The sequence below is a fragment of the Camellia sinensis genome, chromosome 2 (assembly GCF_055761805.1).
Source record: "Camellia sinensis isolate YWXY chromosome 2, ASM5576180v1, whole genome shotgun sequence".
NCBI classification, from domain to species: domain Eukaryota; kingdom Viridiplantae; phylum Streptophyta; class Magnoliopsida; order Ericales; family Theaceae; genus Camellia; species Camellia sinensis.
In genome coordinates, this window is record NC_138962.1 from 181,554,667 (window position 1) to 181,573,380 (window position 18,714).

The window sequence follows — 18,714 nt, forward strand, 5'->3', positions numbered from 1 at the left end:
ATGAAAAATCATTGGGATGTGTTGAAAATAGATTGGCTTTTATGGAATAATCTGTTAAGGGGTGAGACAGGCTTAGCCCGTGATACATTGATTGGAGTTATATCTGTGTCTGATGAGTGGTGGACCAATAAATTAGAGGTAAGTGAATTGCTTAATGTACATATTCTATTTGTTTTTTGTTTAAATAAACCAAATTTTGTTACTTGAAATTGTTAAATTTTTCTTTGTAATTGTTGCAGAGGTATCCTGATGCTACTAAATTTCGGCGTATGCAGTTGCAATTCACTGAAGACGTAGGCATACTCTTCTCAGATGCAGCTGCTACAGGAGAACGAGCATACACTTCTAGCTCAGGGGTTATGCCTCACACTGATGAGACTTTGGAGGAATTTCATACCCCACATGATGTTGAATTTCATGATGATGCTGATTTGGAGGTGGTTCATCTTTCTGAGTTAAACAAAAAACGTTCATCAAACACTGATGGTTCATCAAACAAGAGCAAGACAAAGAAGAAATTTTCTAGTGCAGCTCTACTTAACAAGACACTTGATCGTATAGTCAATGTGGTTGAGTCATCTTCAGCAACTTCAACACAAACCTCATCAAGATATCTTTCAATTTCAAAATGTTTGGCGAAGTTGGAAAGCATCCCTGCTGTGTCCCTGGATGATGAGCTGTATGTATGGGCTGCCAGATTGTTCTTAATAGACAAGCGTCGTAAGTGCATCATGACACTTCTTATGGTTGAAGTTCGGCTGCGGTTTCTGAAGTTGGAGATTGAGATGGAGAAAACCATCACAGGTTATCGTGGCTAATTGTTTATGAAGTTGGATGTTTCTAAATTTCCTAATTATTTCATGTTTAAGACCTTCATTAAGGCTTTTATTATTAATTATGGACTGTTATGTTGGACTTATTATTTTTTTATTTATTCATATTATGTATGAGTATGTTGGACTTTTATGTTGGACTCATTATTTGGACTTTTATTAATATTCTGTTGGACTTTTATTATGTTGGACTTTGTTAGTTGAATGGTTGAATGGTTAGTGGGATTTATTTCAATCTTGAAGATGAATGGTAGGTTAATGGTTAAGACTTTTATATATATGTAGATGTGTTGGTCTTTTGCTGCAACAAATTAGGATATTTCAGCTCTCTTGAAGCAAGTCTTTTGCTGAGACAATAGTTGAGGTTTTTCTTCTAATTTGAGCCCCTATGTATTTTGGTATTTTTTTTATTCAACTTTGCGGTTTTACTGATGAAAATGTTAGTTCTTTGATTCAAATGTTAATTGTTTAAAGAGCTTTTGTTGGTGTTGCATGAATTTGAGCAAGCATTTGAATGGAGTGGTTTCAATTATATTGGAACATGTTTGGACTTTCTTATTTTGAGCAATTAAAAACAGATATCGTTTCAATAATGGTAAATTCAGTGTCAAATTTTTTGTGAGGCTTGTAGTTGAGCTAATTGGGTTATGAAATAAATACTCAAATTCTTATAAATTTGTTATCTTTTCTTCTTCATTGTTTCTTTTCCTTTTTCTTTTCCTTTGTATATATATGTATTTTTAATTTTTATATATTGGTGTTTACTAAACAGTAGACCATGGAAGCTTATCTTTCTCGTAGAAGAATTTCATATGACCAATTTGATTGCTGAATTAATTTCTTTATTACATCAATCAGTTAATAATATTAAGTTCAAGATTACTGATTTTAATAAGCAACCCAATTCTGGTTCATGAGTCATGGTGCATCTTTTGGTGTCCACATGCATGTTAAACCATTGGGATTTTTCTAACATTTAGAATAGTTTTCCTTTTGTTAAAGGGATTACGGTTTAAAAAATTATTAAAATATAAACACATAAAAACACTCATGCTAGTGGTGAAAATACAATGCCATGGGGGTTAATAATTTAATGATATCATGAATCATTCTTGTAATAGTAACTAAGACTTTAAATGAGTAGGTATTATGGAATTATGATCACGATGATGAAGATGCTGAAGATGAAGGCAGTACATCGCAAACCCAGCGAAATAATAATATGCTCTTAACTACGGCAGCAACAGTTGCAGTGACATATGCGATAAATTATTTGATAAAAGAACCATATAGGACATCGAGTTTAACAGGGTGGAAGTGGATGGTAGAATTACAAGAAGGGAATCGAACAAGAAGATTTGAAAATTTTTAAATGGAAGAGAGGTATTTTATCAATTATGTGATTTGTTATAGACAAAGTATTGCCTTGAAACTGGATGAAAAGTCTCGGTTCAGGAGCAGGTTGCAATATTTTTGTATATTATTGGCGGTGACATTTGAAATAGAAATGTCTAAGAAAGATTTCAACATTCCGGCAAGACTATTTCAAAATACTTCATGAAGGTGTTAAAAGCTATTATAATGATGTCTATTGATTGGGTAGGGCCTCAACCGAGAAATGGTGTGCATCCATATATTCGAAGCAACCGCAAATATTATCCTCATTTCAAGATAAATAATTAATTACAAGTGGAACTTAGTTGTTACATATAATTAATGTTGGCAGGACATTTCTAATAATTTGTGACTAAAAATATTTTTATTCACTATTTTGTAATAGGATAGTATTGGAGCAATTGACGGAACACACATCAAAACATATATATCTCCAGATAAGCAACCTCATTTAATAAGTAGAAAGGGGTATGCGACTCAAAACATAATGGCCGCATGTGACTTTGATATGTGTTTCACATTTTGCGTACCAGGATGGGAATGAAGTGCACACGATACTCGGATCTTCTTAGATACAATTAGAAATCCTAGTTATAATTTTTCAAAACCACAAGGAGGTAATTATTTTATATTTGATTGCTATAGTAGATGCACCACACTCACATTTTCATATTTATTTTTACATTTATAATTACTTACTTTAATTTTGTTTTGGAATTTTAAAATAGATGAGTTACTTGGTGGATGCTGGGTATCTAAACATGAAAGGATATCTTGCACCTTACAAAGGAGAGAGATACCATCTAGCTCAATTTGAACATGGTCAATCCCCAAAAAATGCACAAGAAAAATTCAACTAAGCACATTCATCACTTAAGAAGTGTAATAGAAATAACGTTTGGGGTTTAGAAAGCAAGATGACCAATAATAAAGGATATCCCACCAAACTACAGGTGGCCGACCCAAGTCAAACTTGTTTGTGCAACAATGGCAATTCGTAATTTCATCCGACGAAATGAGCTCCGCGATATTGCATTTGACTTATATGATAGATTCACAAATTATGTGTTTAATGAAGAGGAAGGATCTTCGTCTTAACAAGCATGCTATGGAAATTATGTTGCATGTGATGGCAACGAGATGGAAGTAAGGAGACATAATATTTGTATGTTAATTTGCAGACGAAATTAGGAGTTCTTTAAATATCTAAGAAGTTTTATTTTTATTGCCTTAATAGTAATTTATTGTATTTTTATTGCAATGACATTTTTTTATTCCCTTGTGAACTTAATATTAAAAAAAAAAAAAAAAAAATTGAGGTAATGAAATGTATCAAATTAGGTACTAATTATATCAACTTCCATTAACAAAATAACTTTTTCAAAATTTAAAGTGAAGAAAATAACAAAATTATAATTTTTATGTCCATAAGGGCAAAAATGACAATTACATAACAAAAAGCTATTTTACAGTTTATTTACCAAATACTACTCTGCTACTCAAATCCATAATCACATAGCTACACCAAACAGGTTACCAGCTTATGTTCACAGTTGTAAGTTATAATCTGTTAAGTTATAATCTATAATCACTTTCCCACAACTTTACCAAACGGAGCTATAACCTGTTTTAACAACTACACCAAACGGGGCCAATACATTCATGGAGCATCTCTTTTTTTAAGGATTTTTTTTGGAAAGTGGGTTAAAAGTTACTTTCTAGCTTTTAACTTATTTTTGGTCACATTATCTCTCACATTTTTTACACGTTTTTTTAAAAAAATTTAAAAAAGCTAAAAAGTCAACTTTTAATCATATTCCCAAAATAACCCTGAGAGGAAGATATAGTGATTGAATAGTATTAGGTGCATAGCAGGGGTGACTACAGATGAGGCTAATGGTGTTTCACGGTCCATCAAGCTATCAAAAATTTGTACATTTTTATTTTATTTTTATCTAAAATGTTTCAAGCCCCCCTTTTTTGAGATTGAGAGGGGAGAGAAAGACAATTTTTTTTTTTTTCATTTGCTCTTGACTATCAACAGGTCGGTGAATTTTTTTTTTTCATTTGCTCTTGCCCGGTTGACCGGCTGGTCGTCTCCCTTGACAACCTGTGTTTTGATGATAGTTACAAATTCACCGTTGGAGTGGCTGATATCAGATAGAGAAATTCGTACTTTTTTTACTCATATTTGGTGAAATATTTGATGAACCGTTGGAGATGCCCTAAAGGTTAACTTATACAATTTCAAAAATTGATATTAAAATTCTAATGAAATTCTATTTAAGTTGTTAAACTATATAATTTCAAAAATTGATAACAAAACTCTACCTGTTGTCCGTAATCAATTACGTTGTAAATAATTTTTCTATAAAAAATGATAATTGGTGAAGATTAGATATGGCAGTCTTCGATTTATTAGAATAAAAGTGAAATAAATTATTATTTTATTAAAACATCTATTTTCACATTCAGTTCCTACATTTGATTGATTGCAATAAAATGAAATGGTTATTCCATAGGTTTCTTTATTAAATAATTATTATTTTATAATGGTAAATGACAATTCATTTTATACTATATTTTTCATTATTTTTTTTATTCAACTAAACATAGGAATGGATTTCTTGTTGGAATGATTATTTTATTTCAGTGAATCAAATACTATCTTAATGGAATTTGTATTCACTATATTGTAAGTAAATAACTAGTTAGGATGACCATTCCACTCAATTTCACATCTATTCTAATGAAGCAAACATTATCTAACATAAATTTAATAAATACTTTTCTAAAGAAAAAACATAAATTTAATAAAGGGTGAAACACTAATCAATCTCAAAATGTGATCTTGTGAATTGTTTAATTCTTCAATTTTTTTTTTTATGAACTCAAAGGTCCCATTAAGATGAAAATTATACAAAAGATAGTCATTTACATATTTGGGTTCAACTTTGAAGGATAAAAATGAGTTTCTTTAAATATAAAATTATAAATTTGGTTAATCCGCACTATAGAAGTTTTAGATTTTTTCTCATTCTGAAACAAATTTCACATTATGAACAAGAACTTAATACTCTAATATAACATTCAATATAACACACACACACACACAAAAAAAAAAAACTTATTAGTGTACTTTTTCTAAACGTAGCAATTTAACAATTTAAAAAAACTCCTTAGTGTATTTTTCACAAACGTAACACTTCAATGTAACACACAAAAAGATTCCTTAGTGTATTTTTTCCAAACGTAACACTCCAATCAATGTAATCTCAAATATAACATTTCAATATTACATACACAAAAATACCAATTATTTATGAAATATTTTTGTATTTTAATAAACATATTCATTTGAGATTTAATTTATTAAATTCTAATTCTCATATTTGAAATAGAATTACCCCTACTTTGTGTGGGGGGAGCATTTCAGTTAACCCCTCTACCAATTTATGAGCAGTGGTGGACACAAAAATTATATCTAAGGGGTTAACTTATATAATTTCAAAAATTGATAGTAAAATTCTAATGAAATTCTACTTAAGTTGTTAAACTATATAATCTCAAAAATTGATAACAAAATTCTAGTTAGTTGTCGTTTGGCAATAGACTTTTTAGTTGATTTTTTGACTATTTTAGCTTAGCACTAAAAGTTTGTTTGATTTGATTTTTTTTGACTTTTGTGAGAGAAAAAATAAAATGATTATAGTTTGGATACGGTATTTTATATTATTAATTTATTTAGCCTATTTTATGCTTTATACTTTTTTAGCCAAAAAATTGATTGTCAAACAAAGCCTTATTATCCGTAATCAATTATGTTATAAATAATTTTTTCTATAAAAAAAATGATAGCCGGTGAAGATTAGATATGGCAGTCTTCGATTTATTGGAATGAAAGTAAAATAAAATTATCATTATATTAAAATATCTATTTTCATATTTAGTTCTTACATTTGATTAATTGGAATGAGAAGAAATGAAATGATCATTTCTGTTATGAAAGTAGAGAGACTGTATATTGAATTGTATTGAATGAATTACAAGAAGCTTGTATTTATACGCTGAGAAGAAACCTAGATAAGTGTAGAGAAGAAGATAGAGATACATTAGAGATAGGTATAGAAAAGGAGATGAGATTCATCTACAATACATATAGATAAATATAGAATAATAATACATATATTTAACACCCCCCCCCCCCTCTCAAGCTCAAGGTGGTAAGTCAGATATCAACTTGAGCTTGGAGAGGAGATTAGAGAAGCGTCCTGGAAGATGAGCTTTGGTGAAGAGGTCGGCAGTCTGATCAGCAGAGGTAACAAAGAGAAGACGAACATGGCCACTAGTAACATGCTGTCGTATGAAGTAGCAATCGATCTCAATATGCTTGGTGCGATCATGGAAGACATCGTTATGTGCAATCTAAATAGCACTTTGATTGTCACAATAAAGATTGGTGGCAGCAGAATGAGAAACACCCATGTCAGAAAGAAGCTAACAAAGCCACACAACCTCCTGAGTAGTGTCAGCAAGAGCATGATACTCAGCCTCGGTACTAGAACGAGCAACAAGGGTTTGCTTCTTACTACGCCAGGAAATAAGAGAGTTGCCTAAGAAGAAGCAGAACCCAGTAGTGGAACGACGATCAGTAGGATCCCCTGTCCAATCGGCATCAAAAAAGGCATGCAGCTGTAGAGAAGAGTGATGGGAGTAATGAAGACCATGAAACAGAGTTCCTTTGAGATAGCGCAAAATGCGAACCAGAGCAGCATAGTGTGGAGAGCGAAGAACAGTCATAAATTGACTGACAATGTGAACAACATAAGCAATATCTGGACGAGTAACTGTGAGATAGACAAGACTACCAACTAGCTAACGATATAAAGTGGCATCAGTTAATAGGGGGCCGTCAAGAGGTGTAAGACGAGTCTGAGGATCAACTGGAGTAGTGACAGTCTTGCAATCGGTAAGGCTAACACGAGCCAAGAGATCAAAAGTATACTTGGCCTGGGTAAGAAAATAACTAGAGGAATCTTGAGAAATTTTCAAGCTAAGGAAGTAGCTAAGTAAACCCAAATCTTTCATCTCTAACTGGCGATGGAGAAACTGTTTGAGACTAGAAATACCCACTGTGTCATCTCCAGTGATAATCATATCATCCACATAGAGGAGAAGAAGAATAGTACCGTGCTCCGTTTTACGGATAAACAAGGCAGAATCATGGGCATTGGAAGAAAAACCAAAGTTACGAATGGTAGAGCTGAACTTGGCAAACCAGGCACGCGGAGTTTGTTTCAAACCATACAAAGCTCGGCGGAGTTTCCAAACCTTGTTTGATGGAACAGAAGAACCAGGAGGGGGTTGCATATAAACTTCCTTAGTGAGATCACCATTGAGAAATGCATTCTTGACATCCATTTGATAAAGACTCTAATGTCGAGCAACAGCAACGGCAAGTAAGCTGCGAATTGAAGTAAGACGGGCAACATGAGCAAATGTTTCCTCATTGTCAATCCCATATTCTTGACTAAATCCCCGGGCGACAAGGCGAGCTTTGTAACGCTCAATGCAACCATCAGAATGAGTTTTGATCTTGTAAACCCATTTGCAACTAACAATACGCTTTCCAGGAAGAAGATCAACCACATCCCAGGTATGAGTTTGATCGAAATCCTGCAGCTCATCAGTCATAGCTTGTTGCCAAAGAGGGTTAGAAGAAGCTTTTCGATAAGAAATAGCTTCGCGATAAGAAAGTAGGTTTATGAGAGCAAAAGGCAGTGGAACGAACAATATAATCACGGAGAAGAACAGAAGGTTGTCTTACCTGTGTAGAATGACGCTCAGGTGGAAGAGGAACCTCAATGGAAGTAGGTTCCGGAGGAACCTCCAGCAGATCTGGAGAAGGCGTAGGGCCATCGGCAGACACAGGATCCTCAGGATAGACGATAGGCATAGGCAACTGTGGAAGCATGGGGCCAGAATCTGCATCAAAGTCATCAGAAAACAGATCTATAGAAATATCAGTAAAGACCGGTGAGTGAGTGGACTGTGGTAGGTGAAACTTGGAAAGAGTGGAGAACATTTTGTGTTCCCAGAAGACCACATGACGGGAAATATGAAGACGCTTGGAGATAGGATCCCAACAACGATACCCTTTATGTTCTATACAATACCCCAGAAAACAACAAAGATGAGAACGAGGTTCTAGTTTAGTGTGTTCATGAGGCTGAAGAAGAACAAAACAAGCAGAATAAAAAACTTTAAGACTGGTATAATCAGGAGGAAAACCATACTAGCGCTCGTAAGGAGAAGTGTTAGCTATTACATGGGTAAGGACTTGATTGATGGTGTGGATGGCAGTGTGGGTAACTTCCCCCCAAATTGTTCAGGACAAGAAGAAGAGATGAGAAGAGCCTGAGTAGTGTCTAGAATATGACGGTGTTTTTTTTCGGCTCGTCCATTTTGTTGGGAAGTGCCTGCACAAGATCGATGAGAGAGAGTACTATGAGCCCGAAGAAAAGAAAGAAAATCTGAATCCAAGTACTCCTTAACATTATCAGAACGAAAAAGCTTAATAGTACGAGAAAACTGAGTGCAGACCATAGCAGAGAAATCATAGTAAATCTGTTTAAGTTCAGAGCGATTTTTTAAAAGAAAAAACCAAATATAACGAGAAAAATCATCAACAAAAATTACAAAATATCTAGACCCTCCCATGGTAGGTGTGGGCGAAGGGCCCTAAATATCTGAATGCACAAGATCAAAAGGAGCAACAGAAATTAAATTACTTTTATTAAAAGGTAAGGCAGGTTGTTTAGCAATTTGACAAGATAAACAATCGACATCTTCAAGACGGACACGACCTAACTGACCACTAGAAACTAAATTTTTCAAACGACTAAAAGAGACATGTCCTGAGCGACAATACCAAAGATGAAAAGAAGACATAGTAGATGCAGCAGCAACTGTAGATGATTTGTGTGGACTGCGAAGATGGATAAGTTCGAATAGACATCCATGCTTACAGCCTATCCCAAGGACCTGTCTCGTCTGAGGGTCCTGCACCAAACAACCATTAGCAGAGAAGGAAATAGTTAGACCAAGTTCACATAACTGACCAACAGAGACAAGATTCATTTTAAGAGAAGAAATATGGTAAGCATCAGAAAGAGACACAGTGGAAGTAGAGATTTGGCCAATATGACTAACAGGCATATGAGAACCATCAGCAGTGCGTATAGTGGGAGTAGAAGAGGATAATGACAGAGAAGAAAATAAAGTGGAGTCAGAAGTCATGTGATTACAACATGTGGAATCAAAATACTAGGAAGAGTTACTTGAGGTTACTGAAAGAGCAGTAGAGGGAGGAGTACCAGATTTGTTGAGAACCTGGTGGATAACGGACTCAACATCATCCATAGAGAAGGAAGGAGCAGAATAACCCTCAGAGCCAACAACAGCAGAACGAGAACCGTGGCCAGATTTAGATTGAGACCCAAAACGAGAAGCCCCTTTCTTAGATGAAGTAGTGGAGGGAGCTCGAGGACAATTGCTTTGGAGATGGCCTGGAGCAGTCTTGTGACAAGTCAAGCATTCGCGAACCTGGCAGTGAACAAGAGAATGATTAGCTGGCAGGCCTTGGTTGCGATAATAATTGCATAAGATTGGCTGTGAAGATGAGGAACTCTGAGAGGATGGCGTAGCAAGAACATAATCCATGTCTTGAGATCAAAGACTCCCAAAGTCTCATCTGATAGGAGCTTAATAATGGCTTGCTCTAAAGTGGGCAAGGGCAAACGATGGAGCAAAGAAGCACACACAAGCTCAAAAGTGCTATGAAGAGCCATAAGAAACTGTAATAGTCGCTGATGATTCCGATAAGTAATAAATAATTGTGCATCATCAAAATGAGCCCATGGAGGTTCAGAAAGAGCGAGCTGGTCCCAAACATACGACATTTGGGATAGGAAGTCATTGAGAGACTGACCGAGTGCCTGGCGCATGTGATGAAGAGTCTGCAACAGTTGATACTGATGAGCATGTCCAGTGGTCTGATAACGTTCCTTCAAGAAATTCCAAATTGCTTTGGCAAGAGAGCCAATGGAGTCATCATCCTGAAAGCATCCAAATTGAAGGTTGATGGAAGGAATTGAGGTAGCCCGGAACCATGTGATAATTTGATAATTCTTACTTTCCCATTCGTTAAGACGGTCATCGAATGCAGAGTCCATCTCATCCTCCTTCTGGGTGTGTTTGGGAAGAGCACCAGTAATGATCCGCCAAAGGCGTTTGGCTTTGATGAAACTCGAGAGAGATTGAGCCCAACTAACATAATTGGACCCATCAAGGATAACAGAAACAGATTGGATGTTCTCTGTATGATCCATAAATGCCAAAACGGAGGTCACCAACAGATTCAGAAGGTTGAAAAACCTTAGGGACAAATAGGGCTAATGTCAGCACTGTAACTGTGATGATGTCAACAGCGAGGCAGTGGCGGAGTAGGGTTGACGTCAGCGGCTGAGGAGGGCTGATGTCAGCGGTTGAGGAATAAGGGAAACGACTGAGAGAAGTCGACCGGAAGCCAAGAGGAGACGACTGATGTGGAAGCCGAGTTTGGTTGATGTGAAAACCCACATTTTATTATTTTTAAAAGAAGATAAATAAATTAATTAATTAATTTTATCCAGAGTTTATCTGAAATATGTATTAGTGTAAAAGTTAGTTTTAAATTAATCCAATTCAATCACTAACAAAAAAATAAAATAAAATAATAATAATAATAATAATAAATAAATAAATAAATAATAATAATTTTGTGAGTGTTTAATATTTGTTATTTATAAATTATTTTATTAAGGATTTATTTTAGAATTAGAAATTGAACATTCAAATAGCCTAAGGAGGTGACATTAATAAGTTAAATCAGTTTAATTTCAAGTATTGGACCCTATGAAAGTGTAATTAAATATTCGATTCAGTTTAATAAAACTAAGGTTTGATCAATTGGGTCCGAATTGGAGTTAATTGAGTTGTGAGGTTTGATGATTTAGATTATTATGAACTAAATTTATTTATGAGGTGCTCAATTGAATATGTAATTTATAGATGAAGATTTTGAGTTTGATCTGAAATTGAAGGCCTTAAAGGTTTGAGAAACCAAAATTGATGAGCTCAATAAGTTTAATTTGATATTTGGAGCCTTTTGGGAGTTTGATTTGAAATCTGATTCAGAATGATAAAATTAAACAAAATTAATTGGGAAGTCAAATTAGACCAATTAAATTATGTGGGATTTGTGATTATGTTTGATTAATTTAATTATGTGTTAATCAAGATTTATTAAAATTAAGTGTTGCTCAATTAAATTAAGCAAAAATATAAATTGAATTATGTAAGAGTCTAGAAGTGAGAGTGTTTATGGGTGTGGGTGTATTGAGAAATCTGCTGTGGGTGTGTGTGCATGTGAGTGATGTGCTGGAGCCTCAATGGAATGTGTTAGTGTCCATGTGCACACGTGGTGTGTAATGGAAGAATGAGGTGTATGTATTGTGCATTGTGCTGAGAGCATTTCCAAAAAAAAAAAAAAAAAATGGGTTTAAGAGTTAAGACATTGTAGAGAGAGAGATTTCAAAGCTTAGAATTCATATGCTGGAAATGGTAAAGAAAGGCTAAGGAAATAGCTCGGGAAAGTGAAGAATTGAAGAGGAGTTAAAGTTTTGGTCAAGGATTCATTAATTGAAGATTTTAGTGAGAAAACCCTCTCAACCTTCTCATTTCTTTTTATTAGTGAAACTTTCAGATTACTTCCTTGTGATTGAAATGACTACTCATAAATAGAAATTTTATATATATGTGTAGGAATTTTGAGATCAAAATAATCTGTTTTGAATCTGCCAGCAGGTTACCCGAATTTTTAGATAATTTTATACTCAGAATTTCGAGATGATTTCTTCTACAAAGTTGTTGATAATGATGTCTAGTTTATCCAGAAATTTTTGGAAACAATTTTTGAGCTTTTTACGAATTTATACAAAATTTTAACTAAATCTGAAACTGTGATGAAAATAGTCTATTTTGAATCTGCCAGAATGTTACTCGAATTTTTAGACAATTTTATACTCAGAATTTCGAGATGATTTCTTCTACAAAGTTGTTGATAATGATGTCTAGTTTATCCAGAAATTTTTGGAAACAATTTTTAAGCTTTCTACGAATTTATACAAAATTTTAACTAAATCTGAAACTGTGATGAAAATAGTCTATTTTGAATCTGCCAGAATTTTACTCGAATTTTTAGACAATTTTATACTCAAAATTTCGAGATGATTTCTTCTATAAAATTGTTGATAATGATGTCTAGTTTATCCAGAAATATTTGGAAACAATTTTTAAGCTTTCTAAGAATTTATACAAAATTTTAACTAAATCTGAAACTGTTATGAAAATAGTCTATTTTGAATCTGCCAGAATTTTACTCGAATTTTTAGACAATTTTATACTCAGAATTTCGAGATGATTTCTTCTACAAAGTTGTTGATAATGGTGTCTAGTTTATCCAGAAATTTTTGGAAAATTTTTTTGAGCTTTCTACGAATTTATACAAAATTTTAACTAAATCTGAAACTGTGATGAAAATAGTCTATTTTGAATCTGCCAGAATGTTACTCGAATTTTTAGACAATTTTATACTCAGAATTTCGAGATGATTTCTTCTACAAAGTTGTTGATAATAATGTCTAGTTTATCCAGAAATTTTTGGAAACAATTTTTGAGCTTTCTACGAATTTATACAAAATTTTAACTAAATCTGAAACTGTGATGAAAATAGTCTATTTTGAATCTGCCAGAATGTTACTCGAATTTTTAGAAAATTTTATACTCAAAATTTCGAGATGATTTCTTCTACAAAGTTGTTGATAATGATATCTAGTTCGTCCAGGAAGTTTGGTAACAATTTTTGAGCTTTCTACGAATTTATACAAATTTCTAACTAAATCTGAAACTGTGAGACAGATTTTACCATGTATTTGAAAATTTATTTAAAATTCTATACTAAGCCAAATCTGGTAATTCCTAACTAAAAGATGAAATTTGAGAAGTCTAGTTTCATGATAAATTTTTAGATTATGGGTTTGATCTATAAATTTAAGCATGGAATTAATGTAAGGAAATGTGACAAATCTAAGTCATAAACACCCTTGGAATTTGTTTAGAATTATTTATAAGTTATTTTGGAAAATGCTTTCTGAAAAATAATCATAACATGTTTATTGAGTATCCTATAGATTGATATGAATTTTAGAGTTGTATAAGTAATGTATTTATAATTTTATTTGCAAGATATATACTCTGGAAATTTTTTTGGACAGGATAAAATCACCACTTTAATATTATGCTAGTCTAATTTTGTAAATCAAAAATTTGTGCATGTGTGTATTTATGGTTTAATTCTTGTATCTAAGTTATTATTTCATACCATGGTTTAAATAAATTGTTTATTTAAATTCTGTACTTTTATTTAGTATTGTGTGACACATGCAATATTTTATGATTGGAAATTTTAATGAGTTGGTATAACATTACTTGTGATTAAAAATTTGGAATTATTTGTGATTAATATCAAAATTAACTGAAATGATTAACGGCATATACAAAGTTAACAATTGACGATTAATACCAGTTGTTTGGGGTGAGTCTTGGTTTAAAGACTGTACGGAATTAAGGGTTGACGGTTAACACCGGTTGTTCAGGGTGAGCCCTGGTTTTGAGAATTCTCACGTAAATTGTGTTGCGAAACTCTAAGATGGCACGGGACTTATTTGACCCCTTTTCGGTATTCGGTTTTGGAATAAGGGTGGATGTGCAGGTGGCACACAGGGAGGTTACTTACCCCTGGCAGACCGTTTCCTTGGGGCAGACCACGGATGCCACTACTTAGGTATATAACTCCGGACGTGGGCATCCCTGGTAGTTACAGTTGGTAACACTTAAATATTTGACCAAGGGAGCGTTTCAAATTAACCGTTACCATGCTTAGTGGTTGGTAAGTTAAATCTCTTTGGTGAGATTTCGAGTGTCACCTAATTTATAAAAATTACTGAAATTATTCTAATGGTTGTAATTTCTGTGTATAATTATATTGTTATCTCATGTTTAGAATATTATTATTTTTCTCTTAAAAAGAATGGTAGGTTGGTTGCGTTTTCTTACTACGTTGCAAAACTCATGGCATATATTTTGTTGCCCTGGCGTTTCATGCCAGATTATGTCGAAGAAGGGACTGAGGCTGAAATTGGAGTTGCTGCCAATATCGAACCTTGGCTAACTTAGAGTCAAGATTTTATCAAAATAAAATCCTGTTATCTCTTGTATTAGGATTTAACTATGTTGTGACGTTGTGTGTGAACTTGTAGTTTTATTTTGTTGTTGGACTTTGATTATGTAAGAACTTAAAGTTCCTAATTAGTAGTTAAAATTTTATCTAGCAAGTTATTGTTATTTAAATCTTATGACGTTAAAAAAAAAAATTTGGGGCTGTGACAGTTGATGTGGAAGCCGACGTTTGATTAGCTGAGATGCAGGGGCGGAAGCCGACGGCGGCTGAGGCGGAAACCAATGGGCAAGCTGAGATCGGGTCAACTGAGGCGCTAGTGCGGAAAGATGGTTGTTGCAGAAACCGATGAGCAAGCCGAGGGAAGCCGGCTGAGACGATGTGTGTGGGAGCGTGCTGAGAGTAGATGCGTTGTCAACCGACGTGCTGGGATTTGGGAGTCGCGTGAGGGCGTGCGCACTTTTCGATGGAGGTGAATCTGGTGGCGGTGGCTTCGTCGTGAAAAGACGAAGAGGTAGGTGTAGTCCAAACGTTGAAAGAAGAATGGACGAGATACGCTGAAACCAGCAGAACCTGACAGAGGACAAAAGCAATCTGCCAAAAAAAAAAAAAGAGAGGAAAGAAAAAAATGTTAGGAGAGATCCCTAGGCTCTGATACCATGTTATGAAAGTAGAAAGACTGTATATTGAATTGTATTGAATTAATTGCAAGAAGCCTGTATTTATTGGCTGAGAAGAAACATACATAAGTGTAGAGAAGAGGATAGAGATACATCAGAGATAGGTATAAAAATACATCTACAATACAGATAGATAAATATAGACTAATAATATATATATCTAACAATTTCATAGGTTTCTCTATTGAATAATCATTCTTTTATAATGGTAAATGACGATTCAATTTGTAATGTATTTTTCATTATTTCTTTATTCAACTAAACATATGAATGGATTTCTTGTTAGAATGATTATTTCATTTCAGTGAATCAAAAACTACCCAATGAAATTTTTATTCTCTATATTGTAAGTAAACAACTAGTCCTAGGAAACCTAACAATGACCATTCTACTCGTTTTACATTTATTCATTCATTACCTAACATAAATTTAATAAATAATTTTCTAAAGAAAAAACATAAATTTAATAAATAATGAAACATTAATAAATCTCAAAATGTGATCTTATAAACTGTTTAGTCTATTTTTTATTTATTTTTTATTTTTTATGAACCTAAAGGTCCCATTGAAGTAGAAATTACACAAAAGGTAGTAATTTACACATTTGGATTTCATTTTGAGGGATAAAAATGAGTATCTCCAAATGTGAAATTATAAATTTGGCCAATCCGCACTATAAAGGTTTTAGATTTTTCTTTACTTTGAAACAAATCTCAAATTATGAATAAGAACTTAACTCTCTAACATGCTAAAAAACTTATTAGTCTATTTTTTTCCAAACGTAACACTTCAATGTAATATACATAAAAATATTAAAATATTTCTTACTGTATTTTTTTCAAATGTAGCACTCATAGTTTAATTATAAATTTGTCCAAAACTTACTAAGGAATTTTTGTACTCTTTCTAGAATGATTTGAAAAATCTCACATCCTTTTGGAATGGTTTGAAAAATCTCATATCCTTTTTCTAAAGTGTTATATTGAAGTGTTATGTTTGAGAAAAATATACTAAGTAATTTTTTGTGTGTTAAATTGAAGTGTTACACTAAACAATTTTTTTGGAATGCTATATCGAAGTGTTACGTTTAAGAAAAATACACTAAGGAGTTTTTTTGGAGTGATACGTTTGAATGTTACATTGGAATATTTCAATTTGAAATTATACATTTGTCCAAAACTTACTAAAGAGCTTTTTGTATTCCTTTTGAAATATTTGAATAATCCCACATCTTTTTGAGATGTTTGAAGAATCCCATATTTAAAATCATTTGTATTCATTTTGAAATTTTTAAAAAATATTATATTTCAAGTCATTCCAAATAAAAAAAATGTCCATATAAAAATTTATCTTGAATTTGATTATTATAAATTATGTATCTTACGTTTCTAGCACCAAAAAAAAAAAGAAAAAAAAAAGATATAACTATAAATATAATTTTCAACTAAAATATTTAATCTACCTTTTCAAAATCAATGAGACTAATTGATTTATAAAAAAATTCTCAGAACTGATCACTATTTCTCAAATTGAAATTTATAAGTAAATTTTCATTTAATAAATACATTATCTAGACCAATAGCTATTCTCATTCAAAAGCTTCTCCATTTGAAGTAATCTGTTCAGAGGAATATTAATCTATTTATCATATGAAAACGTGGAGGGGCCATCTTATTGACATTTGGATTTCTTGGGCAAAATGTCAAGTATTCTTTAACACTTTAGCAACCTTTCCACGGGCGATGGCTCCACTTCCCACTGTGATTATGCGGCTTGATGTGGCATAATAGTTGAAGGTTAAAAAATTATTAAATAAATCAAAAAATTTATATTATTTGGGAAAGTTTGTGAAAGAAGTTGAGGGTAAAATTATTAATTTACTTTTTGAATTTAATTATCTAAAAATTAAAAAGTTAAAAATTAAAGTCAAGAAGGTCCAATGATTATTTTGCTTTTATTATAATATTTTATTACGTATCTTCTCGTAAAAAGTTAAAAAGTTATTTTAAAAAATATTTTTTTAAATACTTTTTTAGTCAAAAAATCAAAAAATTACATCCCAAATAATTTTAAAAGTTATTTTTTAAAAAAATAAATAAAAAATAAAGAAATGATGTGATTTTAAAAAATAAAAATATTAAAAAATTAACTTTTAATTGTATTGTCAAAATAGGCCTAATTGTTTGTTATGGAGCTTTAATGTTTTTTGCTTTTCTTTTCTTGTAATTTTTTTTCTTTTCTTTTTCTTGGGTTTTCAATTTTATTTAATTTTTGATTGAACTTCATTCATTCAAATAAGGTTAAATTATGCTGACATTCCTTGAAATTTTAAAAAATACAATAAATTTTATAATTTTAACATAATTATATTAGATTCTTTTAATGTTTTAATTTATATAATATTTAATTCAATTTTCATCAATAATTTATTAAACATATAGATAGAAAAGTGGTGTTATCATATCTTTTACACTAAAATATATATATTTTTCTTATTTATCTTTGTATCTTTAGACTATTTATATTAATTTTGATCGCTCTAACTTTAATAAAAGAGAGGTTAATAAAATTATTCTAAAACTGTATAACTACTTTCATATTTTCTCCAAACTTGAGAGGTGTATGTAATTTATCCTTCAAATAAAAAGTACAAAGATCGGTTCCAATTCGTAGCTCGAATTTTCCGTAGCTCGAGTGGCTCGAAATCCCAAAACGACGTCGTTTTAGTATGTTTTTTTGATTTTCTTACCGGTAAGATAATATTTTCTGTACCATTCGAGCCATTCGAGCCTCACTTTCTCGAGCTACGGAGCATTTTCCTACAAAGATAATCAAGTTTAGACGAAGAATTACAAATACTACCATAACAAAGAAAACCAAACAACAAAAGTTACATTACGACTCAAAAAGAACTAAATGAGCTCCAACATACCAAGGACAACAACTTCAAAATCAAAACTAGATATAAAACAACATGAATACCCAAAACTAAACCCTTAGGATAAAAAACACAACCACCAAACCATGAGAAAGTTGATACCCCAGAACCAGCCAGAATTATAGACAGTAGGACAACATAAGTTCCCAGAATCAACCGGGCTGCCAAAATGTGATAGCTTATAAAGATCCTTATGCCCTGCCAAAGCCGATCAAGAACAGTTTTAAGTAAGTAAAAATGTGTAGATGAAAAGAAAAAAAAAGAATGCAGAGAGCCCACTTGAGATCTATGCAAAAACTAGGAATTATGAGGAAAAGATGTGGAACCTGTTGGAAAGATTGAATGGGACTTGGATTAAGAAGCTCAAAAACAATTTTATTACTGAGTTCTTCATATAGTCTAGAGGATGCAAGAAATGAAAATCAAGTTAAAGTTCAAGATATGATATGAATTATATATACTGTGAGGTCACAAATTGAATATAAAAGGGCGAGGATGATTATAATATTCAAGATATGAGACGAATTATAT

At 32.4% G+C, this 18,714-nt stretch overlaps 2 protein-coding genes and 1 pseudogene across 12 annotated transcripts in view; 1 reads left to right on the top strand and 2 right to left on the bottom strand.

The window, feature by feature from the left end:
• LOC145819286 (L10-interacting MYB domain-containing protein-like) lies at positions 1 to 818 on the top strand. Its single transcript, XM_082913257.1, has 2 exons — positions 1 to 138; positions 240 to 818. Exons 1-2 carry the CDS (start codon positions 1 to 3, stop codon positions 816 to 818), a joined length of 717 nt encoding a protein of 238 aa, XP_082769383.1.
• A 5,625-nt stretch (positions 819 to 6,443) lies between these two features.
• LOC145819287 (secreted RxLR effector protein 161 pseudogene) lies at positions 6,444 to 7,028 on the bottom strand (annotated as a pseudogene).
• An 11,053-nt stretch (positions 7,029 to 18,081) lies between these two features.
• LOC114323202 (putative LRR receptor-like serine/threonine-protein kinase At3g47570) overlaps positions 18,082 to 18,714 on the bottom strand; it is a 35,716-nt gene continuing 35,083 nt past the window's right edge. For 8 of the 11 annotated variants that reach the window (XM_028270735.2, XM_028270732.2, XM_082916297.1 and 5 more), the window contains one exon: positions 18,082 to 18,381. The gene's annotated coding sequence lies outside the window, so the exon portion shown is untranslated. Of the gene's footprint in view, positions 18,382 to 18,509; positions 18,583 to 18,714 lie in introns of all 11 variants that reach the window. The other 3 variants (XM_082916293.1, XM_082916294.1, XM_082916295.1) reach the window with 1 other exon arrangement.

What these genes read in the sequence shown, in the direction of transcription:
- LOC145819286 (XM_082913257.1), top strand. Translation starts at nt 1, where the DNA reads ATGAAAAATCATTGGGATGTGTTGAAAATAGATTGGCTTTTATGGAAT. An exon ending in GGTGGACCAATAAATTAGAG is followed by an intron (nt 139 to 239) that starts GTAAGTGAATTG and finishes TAATTGTTGCAG; the next exon opens with AGGTATCCTGATGCTACTAA.